This window comes from Pteropus vampyrus, unplaced genomic scaffold (assembly GCF_000151845.1).
Source record: "Pteropus vampyrus isolate Shadow unplaced genomic scaffold, Pvam_2.0 Scaffold145, whole genome shotgun sequence".
Lineage (NCBI taxonomy): Eukaryota > Metazoa > Chordata > Mammalia > Chiroptera > Pteropodidae > Pteropus > Pteropus vampyrus.
This window is the reverse complement of record NW_011888926.1, coordinates 3069878-3081973: the sequence shown is the minus strand read 5'-3', so window position 1 is coordinate 3081973 and position 12096 is coordinate 3069878. Positions and strand designations below refer to the sequence as shown.

Sequence of the window (12096 nt, the reverse complement as noted above, 5' to 3'; positions counted from 1 at the left end):
CTTCAACCCTAACACCCCTGCTTATCCTTCAGGATTCAGTTTGGACTCCATTTTCCCCAGGAAGCATCTCCTGACCTCCCAAATCGGAGCTGGTTGTCGCTCTTTACCAGGCCCTCCCAGGCCACCCTGTACTTCCAAAATTCATAGGATGTACACGTCACACTCCAATTACCCATTTATCTCTGTATCTCCACTAAACTGTCCTCTGAAATAGGACCGCATCCATCTTGTTCACCTTTGTGTCCCCAGTGTCTGGCAAATTGCCTGCTCATAACGGGTGCTTAACAAATATTTAAAGAATCAACACATGAGTAATTTGACAGTAAGTAAACTGTAAAATATTTTTATAACTGCCTTATAATAAGATCCTCAAGTTCCAAGTATAATACTTAGGAGAGTAACATCTAATGAGGTATTTTTAATCTGAGATAATTACAAAGTCAATCAGAATATACGCACTTTTAATTTAAGCCAAGTTTGTTCTATTCGATTAATGGAGTTGGCTAAATAGAAGCTCAAATAAGAGCTTGTTAATTATGCTAATTAACAAATGGCTGAATTAAAATATGTGAGCTACGTGAGACCTAGTTAAAATCTGACGTTACTACGTGGTAAGCACATATTAAGTAACACAGTTTCTCAAAGGGATAGCTTTTGTTGCCTCACTTATTTGTGGGTAAATTTGAGTAAACAGCTTTGCATAAATTTCCAGATACCCGATGCAGCCCGTTTTGGTGATGGGGTCTGGGGAGGGAGGGATGCTTTATCTCTGGAGGTTTTTCTTCTCAACTCTTAGCAAGGTACAACTCAGAAAGGTTATAGCCAGTATAAAAAGGAAATATTGTATCCTTCTATCCCCTAAGAACCCATTGGGGGATCTCTCAGATGCATGAAGAAAGCCATCGGAAGGTGTCTTAAGAATTTTTGTGCTCTAATTTATTCCACAAGGAAGTTTATTTGCCTGACAAGTTATTAATGGCATTTATTTCAATAATCCTGGAATTCATGTTTCAGCCCAAAAGTTACTTCCATAAGAATTCCTTCACCAGGTCAAACCCTAAATATCCTTTCCCAGCACCACAAGCCTTTACATTTTTTTAAAAATATATATGATTAATCTATCAAATTTCTCTAGAACTCTAGAACTCAAGCTCTCTGAGGACAGGAACTATATCTGATTTCGCTCACCACTCTATCCCAAGCGCCTGGTACAGTCTTCTGAATAACTGGTACTGAAAAAGACAGATCTGATAGGTAAACAGAAGCCACTTTTCTCTAAGGGCATTTGTTGAGTTCAAGAAATTCCAGCTTTCGTTCTGATAACCTTGAAAGGTGATAGGAACGGAAATCACCTCATCCAAGGTGAGAGGTCTAACCAGAGATGCTCCTTACAACACAGTGGAGCCCAGGGACGACACACTGAGAAAACTGGACATGAACCATCCCTTACGACGAAGTTAAGTCTGGGACTGACCTGGGTATTTCTAACAATGGTCTTCGATAACCTACTCCACCTGGCACCGCTCCCTGCTCTTTCCTCCGTGGCCTCCAGTCTCCTCCTCTTCTCCCCTTTCCTCACTTCGCACCGGCCACACTGGCCTCCTGGATACTCCTCAAACATCCGCAGATCCTCCCGCTTTGGAGTCAGTCTTTCCACTAACAGTCTCTAGCTCTTAACCCAGTTTGCATGATGAAAATCAGCGGTGGTTTGGGAGTGGCATCCAGGGGTTGGAATACTTTTTATATGGCCCATATTTCCTCGAAGTCATCTGAGATCGTTTTAGTAGATAATTGTTGAAACTGAGTGATGGGTCCATGCAGCCCCTTACACTGTTCTCTCAAATAAAATGAAACCCAAGCTTCTCCAGTGATTGTAATATGCAGCAGGCTCGAGAAGCGCCAGTCTATAACCCCCAAAGCAGATCATTCATTTTGCCCATAAACATACTAATTGAGACATTTCCATTTGAAAGGCTGTCTTAGTGAATTTAAAAGAGACGTATAAGATGAAAAATATCAAATTTATTCTCAAAAATACAAGAAAAAGAGTATACATTTGAATTCACTTTGCAATGTACATTAACAATGAGAACACCTGTTCCACGGTCCATTTGTCTCAGCTCAACTTCCGACCAACGTCGAGTCCACAGAAGGGAAAGATTCCTGGCCCTCAGTCTGCAGAACCTGGAACTTGGCAAGCGAACACGTGAAATTTGCACCCCAGACTCGATCCTCCTGACTCTAGGCAGAGGCTTGCTAACGAGGATGCTCCGAACATTTGAAAAATAAAGGGCCTCTTACTGTCTGACGACTTATCCGAAAGCTCTAGAATACTCATTTGCAGTTTGAGCTCTTATGACTTCCAGTAATGGGTAGCCTATTTTGAGGTAAAGTACAGAGCAGGAAAGAATGAAATTCTCTTCAGTTTCAAATGAACTACTATCTAAATGTGAAAATATTATCAAAGGTAATTACCTTTTCTGTTTGAAAAATAAACCACTCAAATGAATTTACTGGTTCGAAAGAGACTTGTTAATAAACCTGACAAGGAAAAACCAAACTGTCACCCTACTTTTGGCCATAGTAACGGGACTCCGTCAAAGGTTAGCTTCCTCATCTTTGGGAAGTGGGGCCACAGGAGCTCTATCAGAAATGGCTGCCGAGATGCTTAGATTCGATCTGAGCTCTCCTCGGAAGACTGGGGGAACGGCAAGGACATGCTTATTTGTAGACTGTTCCCACTCATGTTTACTAGACGGCTGTTGATGACACCAAGTTCTCGTATCACCATACTCAGGTCTTCGTGTAACTTGACGATCGCATTTTTTACTTCCCCTAGGAGAACTGGAATGGAGCTGTTTGCTTCAGTCTCCCTGGGCAGGCCTTCGGTTGTCTGAAAAGTAGAACAGGACATAGAGGTGAAGCGGTCTACGTTTTGGGTGGAAAACTCCACCCAGTTATGGCTGGAAATATGACCTATCTTTTTTGTAGCAGAATCGGAGTTAGCTGAAAGAAGTCTCGGTAGACTGAGGGTGTCATTTTCTTCTTCATCAGAAGATGCTGCACCCATAGGACCAAAGGGACAACCAGCACCGGCTGTCTGATCTTTATCCTTAAAGAAGACAGAAGACTGTTGATGGGACAGAGTCCAGAATGAAGGTCCGGCCAGCACTGGGGGTAAGACAGGAACAGACTTCTCTGGAGATGCTGAATCAGGAGATGACACGGATAAAGCAGAAAAGGAGGATGTTCCCTCAGAGGTGGTTGACACTAAAATGTATAAAGGAGAAAGATTATGCAAATACAAATGAGAGTAATAGCTAAAATACTTTTACACTGTAAAATCCTATCTGAAAGGTCTCCGCATAAATACACTGCTTGGATTTCACATGCTAAAAAATCATAATAGGCCTAGATAAACCCAAAGCAGGAAATAAAGAGAATCTAAAGATGTATTATATATCAACGATACCATGGAAATGAAACTAAAATAGAATTATCAATATTCATCTTGACTTTCAAACCCTGACTAATACATTTTTACACTTCACTTATCAGAGAGAGCAGAAAAGTAAAGTTTTATACCCTCTTCTACTGGTGGCATTTTAAGTTGACATTTAAAATAGAGTCTGAAAAAACTGCAACTTAGACTGCTTTTTTTTTTTTTCCTACAGAGAATAATACTATGGCAAAATGAACAACCAACTACAAGTACCCAAAAGTTGTGAAACTAATCTTTTCTCAATAGTCAAATATGGTCATGAACGAGGTCCGACCCATCCGTGACACACAACGCATAGGATTAATTTTTCACCGAGAAACTACGAGTAAAACAAAAAGCATTCTAAGCCTATTTTCCATAAAATTAAAGATTTGGTAACATTTTAACTTCCTTTCAGGCAAAGTCATATTAAATCTCTTCTTTCATACTTCATTTGAAATCGTGATTTTCCAAACTGTGTTCTGAGAAATACTCTGTTCTTTAAGACATAAAAAGATGTTTTGTGAAAACACGGCTTCAAAGTCAAATAAGACGAATAATTTCCCATTAGGAAATTAGCAATGTTCGTCAGCACATTTAAAGTTCTGAGAAATCTACACTAATTTACTCAATTTTTCTGAACTTTCTTGGACACAGAACTTTATCTTGTCTCCTTGGAATATCTACATACATTCATTTATGCATTAGGTGGTACAAATTGGCAAAGTCCAGTCCTAAAGTCTTTGAAACTAACTCTGGACTCGGAAATTAATGCTTACTACTTGGCACACAGGACTTATCTTTCTGTATTATTTTATTTCTTTTACATATCCATGTCCCTCTAAACTAAATTGGACCGCCTGAAAAATTATGGCCAGGGGAGGTGGCTACTATTTTCTGCTTCAAAGCTTTCCAGTTTTCTGGAAAAAAAAGTCCAATCACAAAATTTTGGGGGGATGAAATGGGTATTCTTAGCTGATGCATCAGCAGGATATGAAAAAAAAGTAGGAACCTCAAGATATGATCAAGACAAGACAAGCACACTTAAGAATTGAGGCCAAGCTTATCCCGACAGTCTATCCTTGGGTTAAGAAGGTACGATGATGGCGGGCTTGCTCGGGATGAAAGCCTCCACATATTTGGGTCCTGAGTCACACTGCTACACTCCCAACTGGGCATGCTCCGTCGGCATCACAGAGACCCATCAGCTGACGGGTCCCTTCGCCATCCTCCCGTGTGGGCTCTCCTGTTTTCCATATCCCATGTCCTCCTCTTTCTTGGTTTACTCTCATTTCAGAGTAGCACATTCTCCAGTAGTTCGCTGCAAAAGGATGCAGGAGAAGTAAAAGTTTTGAGAATATGCGTGTTTGAAAATGTCTGCGTCTTACTTTTGGGCTTACTGACAGTTTGGTTAGATAAGCATTCGAGGTTGGCAGTCCTTTCAGAATTGTGAAGGCCAAACTCCCGTCTTCTTGATTTCAGTACTGCCGCCCAGGAGTCGTTGCCATTCTAATTGTCATTCATCGCATACAACGGGTTTCATCTCTGAAGCCGTGCAGAATGGCCTCTGCCTCCCCAGCTTTCCAAAGCTTCTCCCTGTGCCCCGAGGGGTGCTGTTTTCATTCACTCAGGTCCATCTGATGGTCAGCTGACCTAGTCAGGCAACTCATTTCCTCCAGCTTTAGAAAATTTTCTCGAATGCTTTAATCTCCCCCTCTGTGTTTTCTCTGTTCTGTCTTTCTGAATCTCCTCTCATTCAGCCGTCAGATCTCCTGGACTCACGCTCTGATCTTCCTATTTTCTCTCATTTCCCTCTACTTTTGTCTTTGTGCTCTACTCCCTTAGAGATTTTTTCAATGTTAGCTTTTGATCCTACCACTGAGTTGTTAATTTCTGCTATTATATTTTTAATTTCCAGGAGATTTTATTTATTTATTTATTTATTTATTTATTTATTTATTTATTTACTTACTTACTTACTTACTTACTTACTTATTTATTTATCTATTTGGTTCTCAGAAATTCTTTCTGGAACTCTTATTTTATGGATGCAACATATCCTCTGACCGCTTGTCTCAATGTTTTACGTTAGAAGTTTTTTTCAGATGTCTGGTATCCCTTGCTGTCTGCTTACAGCTAAGAACGGAGGGTTACAAAGTTGCCTGGAAGCTCTGAGTGTGAGTGTGGGACTTGTCAACTTAGAGCTTCGGCGAACAGTCATTTGGGTGGATCATTTGTTGAGGGACCACTGCTGTCAGTATCTTCAGTTCTTCCCTCCGAGGGGTTAGGCTCTTGTGAGACTAGTTCTCCTACCTCCTGCCTAAGGGAGACCCGGCTCCCAGTGTGCCCACGTCTAGCAGGGAAAGGGAACTGGGTTCCCACTGGTCGGCATCTGTTTGCACATGCTCACCTAATCCTGTGGTGCTTGTTACCGTACCCATGCACTCAACCGTACCTAGTATTTCTCATTTCAGAGACCCTCCATCTGCCTTCCCCAGAAAATACATCTCCAGACTTCTGCGGAGGGTGTGGGACCAGGTAATGGATTCGGCAGTGGTTTGACTGTTTGGCAGGGAGGAGTCATCTAAGGATTTAACTGCATTTCAAATAGCTGTTTTCTAATTCTTTTTATTTAGCACCACCCTCCAAGAGTAACACGCGGAGTAGGTTTTAGAAATCCATTTTAAAACATGAGGCAAAGAAATCTCAGAGGCTAAAAGAGCTCCCCAAGATCACAAGGGTAAAGGGGGCAGAGATGAGATGCAAATCAAGTCTCTGATGTCAAAGCATATGATTTAAAACCGCTATGTTATATGTTCATGTCATTCCAGTATACCAGAGTTAATTTTACTCTATTATAGAATTATGTTAAATTCTGGTATAAAATTTAGAAGGCAGGCAACTAGGAGGGTGAGGAAACGACATTTTATCTATAAGAAATGGTTGATAGATATGCAAATCTTTACCCACAAAGGGGTAGTGGGAGAATGGGTGAGAGGCTATATTTAATTAATAGAAAATAGTCACAAAACCTTAGTAATACTTATCTTCCATTTCTCATATTGTATATGTGTTAGAACTGAGGTTAATAGGTGAAAGTTATAGAAAAAGAGGTTTTAGCCCAATTTAAAAAGGAAAATTTTCTAATAGTCATGGTTCTCCACACATGAAATAAGCTGCTTTGAGAAATGGCAATTTCCCTGATGCTCCTGGAGCTTGCGCATGTCCTGAATCACCATCTGGCAGGAATGTGACAGGCAGGATCCACGTATCAGGTGACAGAACCATATGGCCCTGATGAGATTCTAAAGTTCTGGGACCCAAAACGTATCTGTTAGAGTACTAAGAAACTATTCTAGAAACAATTCACTCTGGTAAGAAGGAATGATTTTAACAAAAAACATTTAAGTAGGCCAAGAGGAAAATAATATGAGTCAAAAATTAATATAGTGTTACCTTATGTATTTGAGGATGACACATACAGTTATGTTCGTCACATACGTATATGATGTGATTAAAATACCTGGTATTTAACTTTATGCTAGTTAGTGGTTCTCCAGTTGTGCTCACTGCACCTGCAGCAAGAGCATCACCTAGGAATTGGTTAGAAGGAAGTTCTCAGGCCCCACCGCAGACCAACTGAATCGGAAACTGGGAGTTGGGCACAGAAAACCGAGTTTTAACGAGTCTTCAGGTGTGCTACAGTTTGAGGATGGATCCCTGCCTTCTACTGCATGTCCACCTTTCGTTCGCTTTGTAGCCGCAACTGCTGGCTAAACAGCCTATCATCGTTTATAGTTTTGCGTCTTGAATTCGCAGGCTTCTCGATGCCTTGGCTCATAAAGGCCGCTTCATCTCCCAGCGCTGGACACCCACTTACTCCGGTCTCGAATACCGCACAGCGGTACCAGACACTCCACGCTGCACCCCGGGTGCCTCCCCCCACCCGCCTGGTTACCCTTCTCTGGCCCCTTCTCTGGCTCACTACAGAAGTTATTTGGGCATCTTGTTCACATTCATCATCTTCACACAGTTTATCTACCAGAGCTGAAATGCTGTAATTATTGCAAACAACCTGCAGTAAATGGCGGGATTTAAAAATCTCATCACGTATGCATGCCAATTAACGCCGCATTTGCTTGAAGATAGCACCAATAAAACCATCCCAAATGCTGATGTGTTATCTCTAACCTTTTATACTTATGAGTAACAATGGACCAGCGAATTAATAATTACACCTTGAAATTTCAAAAGCATTTAGAACTACTGGGCTGCCAAAATAAAATCACAAATACATTTCCAGAAATATTTTAGAACTCTACTTAGTGTAAATGTAAATTCTTCTGTAAGCAGCAGGTCCTTGGTCAACTAAACACTTCAAACAGTTCCTTGTAAAACAAGGATTTTTTCCCCCCATTTTCCAATTCATGTCTTTCAGACTTCCTAGCTGATACATAATGGCTGTCAAGTTAGCTATACACGTAAATTAAAATATTCTGATTTTGTTCTGTGGTTTAAAAATCTAGTATTTTACACAAACGCTCATAGCAGAATTATTCATAATAGGTCAAAGTGGAAACAACTCAAGTGTCTATCAACTGATGAATGGATAAATAAAATGTGTTTATCTGCACAATGGAATATTATTCAGCCATAAAAAGGAACGAAGTACTGATACATGTATGAACCTTGAAAATATTATGCTAAGCGAAAGAAGGCCGACACAGAGGCCACGTATTGTATGATTCCATCATATGAAATGTCCAGAATAGGCAAATCCATAGAGACAGGAAGTAGATTAGTGGCTGTAGGAGTTAGGGAGAGGGAGAAATGTGGAGTGACTGCTAATAGATACAGGACTTTTTGGGGTGCTGAAACGTTCTGGAATCAGTGGTGATGGTTGCATCACTGAATATACTAAAAGCCACTAAAGCATACACTTTAAAGGGATGCATTTTATGGTACGCGAATTATATCTCAATTTTTAAAATGTAACATTTGAAATTTTATTTTTAATGTCATGTCTATAGCTAAGCTACAAATTTAAGAACAAGATAGGGTTAGAGAGAAATGCTAATAAGTCTGCCTCTAAATCACTTATGCTAAATTTTTATTGAGAAAATTGGATTATGGGATTAAAGATAAGAGTTCTCACTTACCTACTAAGTGTAAATTTGGTTCACTGAATTTTAAAAATCAGATCAGTCTGTCCTTTTGTCTCCGCAGAAGCAGGCGGGAGCTGCACAGCGGAGGAGTGTTTGGGGTTGTGTTGGGGGCAGCACACCCGCTGTCACTCCCCTGTGTAGCAAGGCTCCCTTCAACAGGTGCTTCTGAACCTGCGGGACCAGTAGCTCAGGGCTAGCTGAGATGGTGTGCAGAACTGTGTTCTATCATTTTCCCCATTTCTTTTAGGGAAATCGTTAATTGTTCTGGCTCTGAAGCCTTTTATAGTCAAAAAGGAAAGGGCATGGTGAATGAGTCGTGTGTGTGTGTGTGTGTGTGTGTGTGTGTGTGTGTGTGTGTGTGTGTATAAAATTCGGTTCCTTTTCTTACCAAAGATCAACTGAAAAATCCAGAACAACTGCCGCTGAAAACCAGAGTTTAAAAATGTAACCAATGAGACACAGAAACAAAGGATGAAGCCAGAGAGAATTCTCACCACTACCCCAATATAAGTAAGTATAGTGCAGTCTAACACTCTAACTGTGGCTTATGAGAACACAAAGAGAGTGGCCTGCCACCAGATCTGCCTTCTAAGCGTCTACGAGCTCTTTTTCCCTCTTCAGTGTGCATTATAAAATATCTAATGACCTAAAAGAATAGTTTGAAAAGTTTAAGCTACAGGTAAATAACATTTAAACGGGGGAGCAGAGGAATGGGCTGTTCTAAGAACAGTTATTTAGTCTCAAAAGATCAAAGGAAGTGGCTGCAGCAAATCGGTCCCTCTCATTCAATAAAAATATGAAGGTGTATTAGCTAGCGGCCTTAGCCTCCCTGATGTTTGAGATCTGCTAAAATATTAGTGTGCAAGTATTTTTTAATTTGCCCAGCTCATTATCTCCAAAGAGTTTATAACATCAGACCTGGACCCTTCATATAAATAAGTTCTTCTTAAAATCAGAAGACAGATACAGCAGTCCCCCCTTTTCCAGGGGGGGTATGTCCTAAGACCTATATATACGGTAGACCCTTGCACAACACAGGCTTGAACTGCGCAGGTCCACTTACATGCACATTTTTTTCAATAAATATGGTAAATGTATTTTCTCTTCTTTTTAATTTTGTTAATAACATTTTCTTTCCTCTAGCTTACTTCATTGCAAGAATACAACATTTGAAATTCGTTTTAATTGACTATTTCTGTTGTTGATAAGCCTTCATTAATAAAATTTTGGAGAAGTCAAAGTTATATGGGGATTTTGACTGCTTGGCGGGGGCTGGTGACTCTGACCTCCATGTTGATCAAGGGTCAGCTGTACTGTTTTTTCCCGTACATACGTCCCTATGGTAAAGTTTAATTTATAAATTAGGCACAGGAAGGGATTTACAATAATAACTGATAATAAAAGAAAATGATTATAATAAAATAACGAGCATGTGGTCGCTCGCTGCAGAGGGTCCCTTGCCGCGGCTCCACGGAGGCTCGATGCTTTCTGGTGCAACACGCTGCCATCGGCTGGAACGTTTTCTGTTCATGTCTTCCACCCATGAATTTAGAGCCTTTTTCGTCTTAACTAAGTGGTCATCACGTGCTGTGGCTGAAACTTTTGCAGTTCGAGGTGTGACGACGAGCACGAATTTGCTTTTTCCCCTCTTCACGATTTCACAGATGGAAGCTTTGTTCTCACCACAGACCTGAGCAACCTCGGCATATGATTTTTTTCTTTCCTTCTTAAGTCAAGAACTTTTACTTTTTTATCTAAAGGAAGCACTCTACAGCTTCTCTTTGGCATCGTCGAATTGCCAGCATCACCACTCTTGCACCTTGAGGCCATTATCAAAATAAGGGTGACCCGAACACAAGCACTGCGATACCACGACAGTCGAGCTGATCACTACGCAGTGACCGATGGGCAAGTAGTGTGTACATCATGGACAAGCCGGACAAGGGGCTGATTCAGGTCCTGGACAGGACAGAGGTAGATGGCGTGAGATTTCACCATGCTACTCAGACAAGCACGTAATTTAAACTTAAGAATTGTTTATTTCTGGAATTTTCCACTGAATATTTTCAGACCACAGTTGACCAGTGGTAAGTGAAACTTTGGAATGCAAAACCACGGAAAAGGGGAGACCACTGTACCACCTTCTCTATCCCCCGTCACCCCCGACAATGCCAGCCAGCGTCTGTGGAGATCGGCTATCCATTCTTGCCTCTTTTCTGGAATTCCTCAACCACAATGACCTTTGGCCACTCCTGTGAGTGCGCCCTAGGACGTGTCATCACTCAGAACTGCCTCACTCTGAAATCTTGTTTTCTGAGATTACCTTCCTTCTGAATTACTTCCGGCCTCTGCATTCCTTTTGATGCATCTACACTGTGGTCTCACTGAGACAGCAGATCCCATGATCCTTTTCTCTTCCCTCACTCCATCAGTGCCCGCCTGGCTCTGCCTCTTTTCTTGTCCAGTCCAGAATCCCACTATCCATCACTTTGACCACTTAATTGCTATCCCCTTGCTACCGTTTCTTCTGATTTATCTGCTGCTAATTCCTAATCCAGGAGTCAGCAAACCTCTCTGTAAAGGACCAGAATATAAATATTTAGGCTTTGTGGGACATACAGTCTCTGTTGCAACTATTTAGCTATGCTATGGCAGCACAAAAGCAGTCAAAGACAATATATAAACCAATTAGTGTGGTCGTATTCCAATAAAACTTTATTTATAAAAGCAGGCTGTGGGCCAGGTTTGGCCCAGAGGCTACAGTTTACCAATCACTGTCCTAATCTTTTTAATTTAAATATTTACCTTCTTTCCTTCCTATCCAGGCTGCTCAGCACTATTGGAGGAAAGCACAGGACCCCATAAATTAGGGCCTCTACAAATGGCCGACCATTCCTTCATCTTATCGGTGTCTCGTCTGCTCCATCTTCCATTCTCTAGAGTGGCTATTCTAAATCTTCACCACCTCTCCAGAGCTGTTATACCACTCCAAACTCCTCAGTCTTGGCAGGCGACGTCAAAAAAGGAGATACTGAGGCCATGACACACAGTGTGTACTGCACGAAGGCTCAATACACTTTAATTATTAAAATCAACAAAACCCTTCCTCGTACCTGATACATCCTTTCTCCTCCTTCCCTACAGGCCTCGGGATGAGGCGACTCTCTTTCGGTTCTGGGTTCCAGCCCACCTCCCCACCCCCGTCATGCCTCCCTCTACCCCGCCCTCTCTCATCTCTCACTTCTCACCCAGTTTCTTCTCCTACGACAGCCCCCCAAGTGCTGCCCCATGTTTCACCCCCTCTAAACTGATCTCTCACATTCCCTGACCAAGTAATTTTTCTAAAACACATTTGTAAAGCAACTCACCTGACTTAAAACCTTTAGTGACTCACACTGTCTTCAAAATAAAGTCCAAACTTAACCCGGCATACATTGCTTTTCATCATCT

General features: G+C 41.3%; 1 protein-coding gene across 1 annotated transcript in view; it reads right to left on the bottom strand.

Annotated features, from left to right (window-relative positions):
* Positions 1 to 2668: 2668 nt before the first annotated feature.
* ENTHD1 (ENTH domain containing 1) overlaps positions 2669 to 12096 on the bottom strand; it is a 94911-nt gene continuing 85483 nt past the window's right edge. The window contains exon 6 of the mRNA XM_011369087.1: positions 2669 to 3270. Within this exon, the coding sequence (XP_011367389.1) occupies positions 2669 to 3270 (602 nt within the window). The remainder of the gene's footprint in view (positions 3271 to 12096) is intronic.